This window comes from Impatiens glandulifera, chromosome 2 (genome assembly GCF_907164915.1).
Source record: "Impatiens glandulifera chromosome 2, dImpGla2.1, whole genome shotgun sequence".
NCBI lineage: Eukaryota > Viridiplantae > Streptophyta > Magnoliopsida > Ericales > Balsaminaceae > Impatiens > Impatiens glandulifera.
In genome coordinates this window covers 66,701,933-66,704,528 of record NC_061863.1, presented here as the reverse complement: position 1 = coordinate 66,704,528, position 2,596 = coordinate 66,701,933, and the positions used below count along the sequence as shown (strand labels likewise).

At 38.8% G+C, this 2,596-nt stretch overlaps 1 protein-coding gene across 1 annotated transcript; it reads left to right on the top strand.

Annotated features, from left to right (window-relative positions):
• LOC124925828 (transcription initiation factor IIB) lies at positions 1-2,047 on the top strand. Its single transcript, XM_047465939.1, has 7 exons — positions 1-503; positions 823-847; positions 948-1,077; positions 1,150-1,280; positions 1,356-1,444; positions 1,527-1,603; positions 1,691-2,047. Exons 1-7 carry the CDS (start codon positions 151-153, stop codon positions 1,822-1,824), a joined length of 939 nt encoding a protein of 312 aa, XP_047321895.1. The 5' UTR covers positions 1-150; the 3' UTR covers positions 1,825-2,047.
• The last annotated feature ends 549 nt before the right edge of the window (positions 2,048-2,596 follow it).

The window sequence follows — 2,596 nt, the reverse complement described above, 5'->3', positions numbered from 1 at the left end:
TCCATTAACTAACCTCCGGCCGTTCGCGAAAGAGAAAGAAAGAAAGAGAGACGACCAGACCAAGAAAAAAAGTAGAAAAAAAATGAAATCTTAAAACGTCTCCGATCATCGTTTAGCTTGCTTGAATCGGGATTTTGATTGATCGGTGAAATGGGTGACGCTTATTGTTCCGACTGCAAGAAAGCGACGGAGGTAGTTTTTGATCACTCCGCCGGCGATACGGTTTGTTCTGAGTGCGGTTTGGTTCTCGAATCGCACTCTATCGATGAGACATCAGAGTGGCGTACCTTCGCTAATGAGTCCGGTGATAACGATCCGGTCAGAGTTGGCGGCCCTTCGAATCCGCTCTTAACGGACGGTGGTCTTTCCACCGTCATTGCTAAACCGAACGGAGGTACATCCGATTTCCTCTCCTCCTCTCTCGGACGATGGCAGAATCGAGGTTCAAATCCTGATCGGACTCTTATCTTGGCGTTCAAGACCATCGCCATCATGTCTGACAGGTTTCTGTTCCATTAATGCTTCAACTTTACATACATTTCGATTATTATTCCCTGTTTTGGATCTCGTTTCTCTTCATTTAGAAATCTAATTAAGATTCTATCAATGCCTCTGGAAATGGAAGTCCATTGTTTCAATTTGGTCTGCTTTGAAGGATCTTCTGTCTCATTATTTATTACCATTATAATGTGACTCGTTGAGGTTAACCCTAAAATGGGATTGATTGATTGACTTGCTTGGTCGATATGAGAATATGGAAGTTGATTTTTTTTGAGATTTTCCATGTATATGGATCTAAAATCTGGGTATTTTGTCTTTCAGATTGGGGCTTGTTGCTACCATAAAGGTAAACCTATCAAAAATTGCATTAATTTTGGGTGAAAGATCCTATCAAAGATCATTTGGCCTTGACTTAAATCATTTTGGGTGATCTTGGCTGCTTACAGGATAGGGCAAATGAGATATACAAGAAAGTAGAAGATCAAAAATCTAGTAGAGGAAGGAACCAGGATGCGATATTGGCTGCTTGTCTCTACATAGCTTGTCGCCAAGAAGACAAGCCGAGGACTGTAAAGGGTACCACAAAACACTGATTCTTTTCATTTATATATTGAGCATTCCTGCCTAATACCTTTGTGTTTGAACTAGAAATTTGTTCTGTTGCCAATGGAGCGACAAAGAAGGAAATTGGCCGAGCAAAAGAATACATAGTGAAACAGCTAGAGCTTGAGATGGGTCAATCTGTGGATATGGGTACTATTCATGCAGGCGATTTCATGGTAAATTATCACACATTTTTCTCTTGAGTGAAAATTAACACCAACTAATTTGACTCTTTTTAACATCTTCTTCAGAGACGGTTCTGCTCAAATCTTGGCATGAACAACCAAGCAGTGAAAGCAGCCCAGGAAGCTGTGCAAAAGTCTGAAGAGTTCGATATTAGGTAATTCTAAGAGAATTAAACCATTTTCTTCTTTAAGGAGTGTTCTTTTAGGAAAAAATAAGAAACTGATTCGCGGTTACAGGAGAAGTCCAATATCAATTGCAGCAGCTGTCATTTACATTGTAACACAGCTCTCAGATGATAAGAAGCCTCTCAAAGGTAATAAGTTTTAACTGCTGTTATCTTCAACTGGGATTTGGGAAGGAAGAATCTTCTTCAATTTATCCTTTTATTTTTTTCATGCAGACATTTCAATTGCTACTGGAGTTGCAGAAGGAACAATCAGAAATTCTTACAAGGATCTTTATCCTCATATAGCCAAGATAATACCCAGCTGGTATGCAAAAGAAGAGGATCTCAAGAACCTCTGCAGTCCCTAGCTAGGACTAGGACTCTCTCTGTTTGTCTGTAAACATCGGCTTAAGAAGAAACAAAAACCAATTTTCTACATTAGTTTTGATGAGACTTGTATTTTGTTCGTTGAGAAGAGGACACCGAACTATTTATTATTACTACTTTGCAGCTGCTTCAACTGAGAAATGGAATCAATATAAAGAATTGGTATTTGTAAATTTTACCTAAACTAAACCCCTACTCTTTTAATTCGCAAAGCAGTTTATCCCAATGATTTGATCACATAATACTTTCTATGCACCTTTGGTAATTTGTTTCTTTCCTTTCTCAATCTGTCTTCATTAAAGCTTAAATTTATTGTCATTGGGTAGTTCAAATGGTGAATATATTTGAAGCTACCCTCTTAGTCCATTTGATGGTCCATCAGCTCGACACGGTTTGTTCAACAAAGGGCGTGAATGCAAGGTTTGCCACCTCAAGAAAGAGATACTCTTTGGAAAGACAGACTTTGAGTTTCATTGATTCAGGCTGAAAATGGTTCATACTAGTCCAATTGGTTAGTTAACTAGGAGAGATCTTGACCCATCGACGACAACGGGACTACTTCCATTTATCGTGTGGGGGGCGAATACAAGTGGTGCGACATAAGTCTTATTTAAGAAATCCTTGAGTTTATTTTGAAACCATTTATCAAATGGTTGTGATGTATGATGAAAGTCAAAGTTCTCTTGCTCCAAAAATTTGTTTCATTCCAGTCTTGGTCACTTTCTTTGACTCCTTTTCTCATGTTCTAAGGGC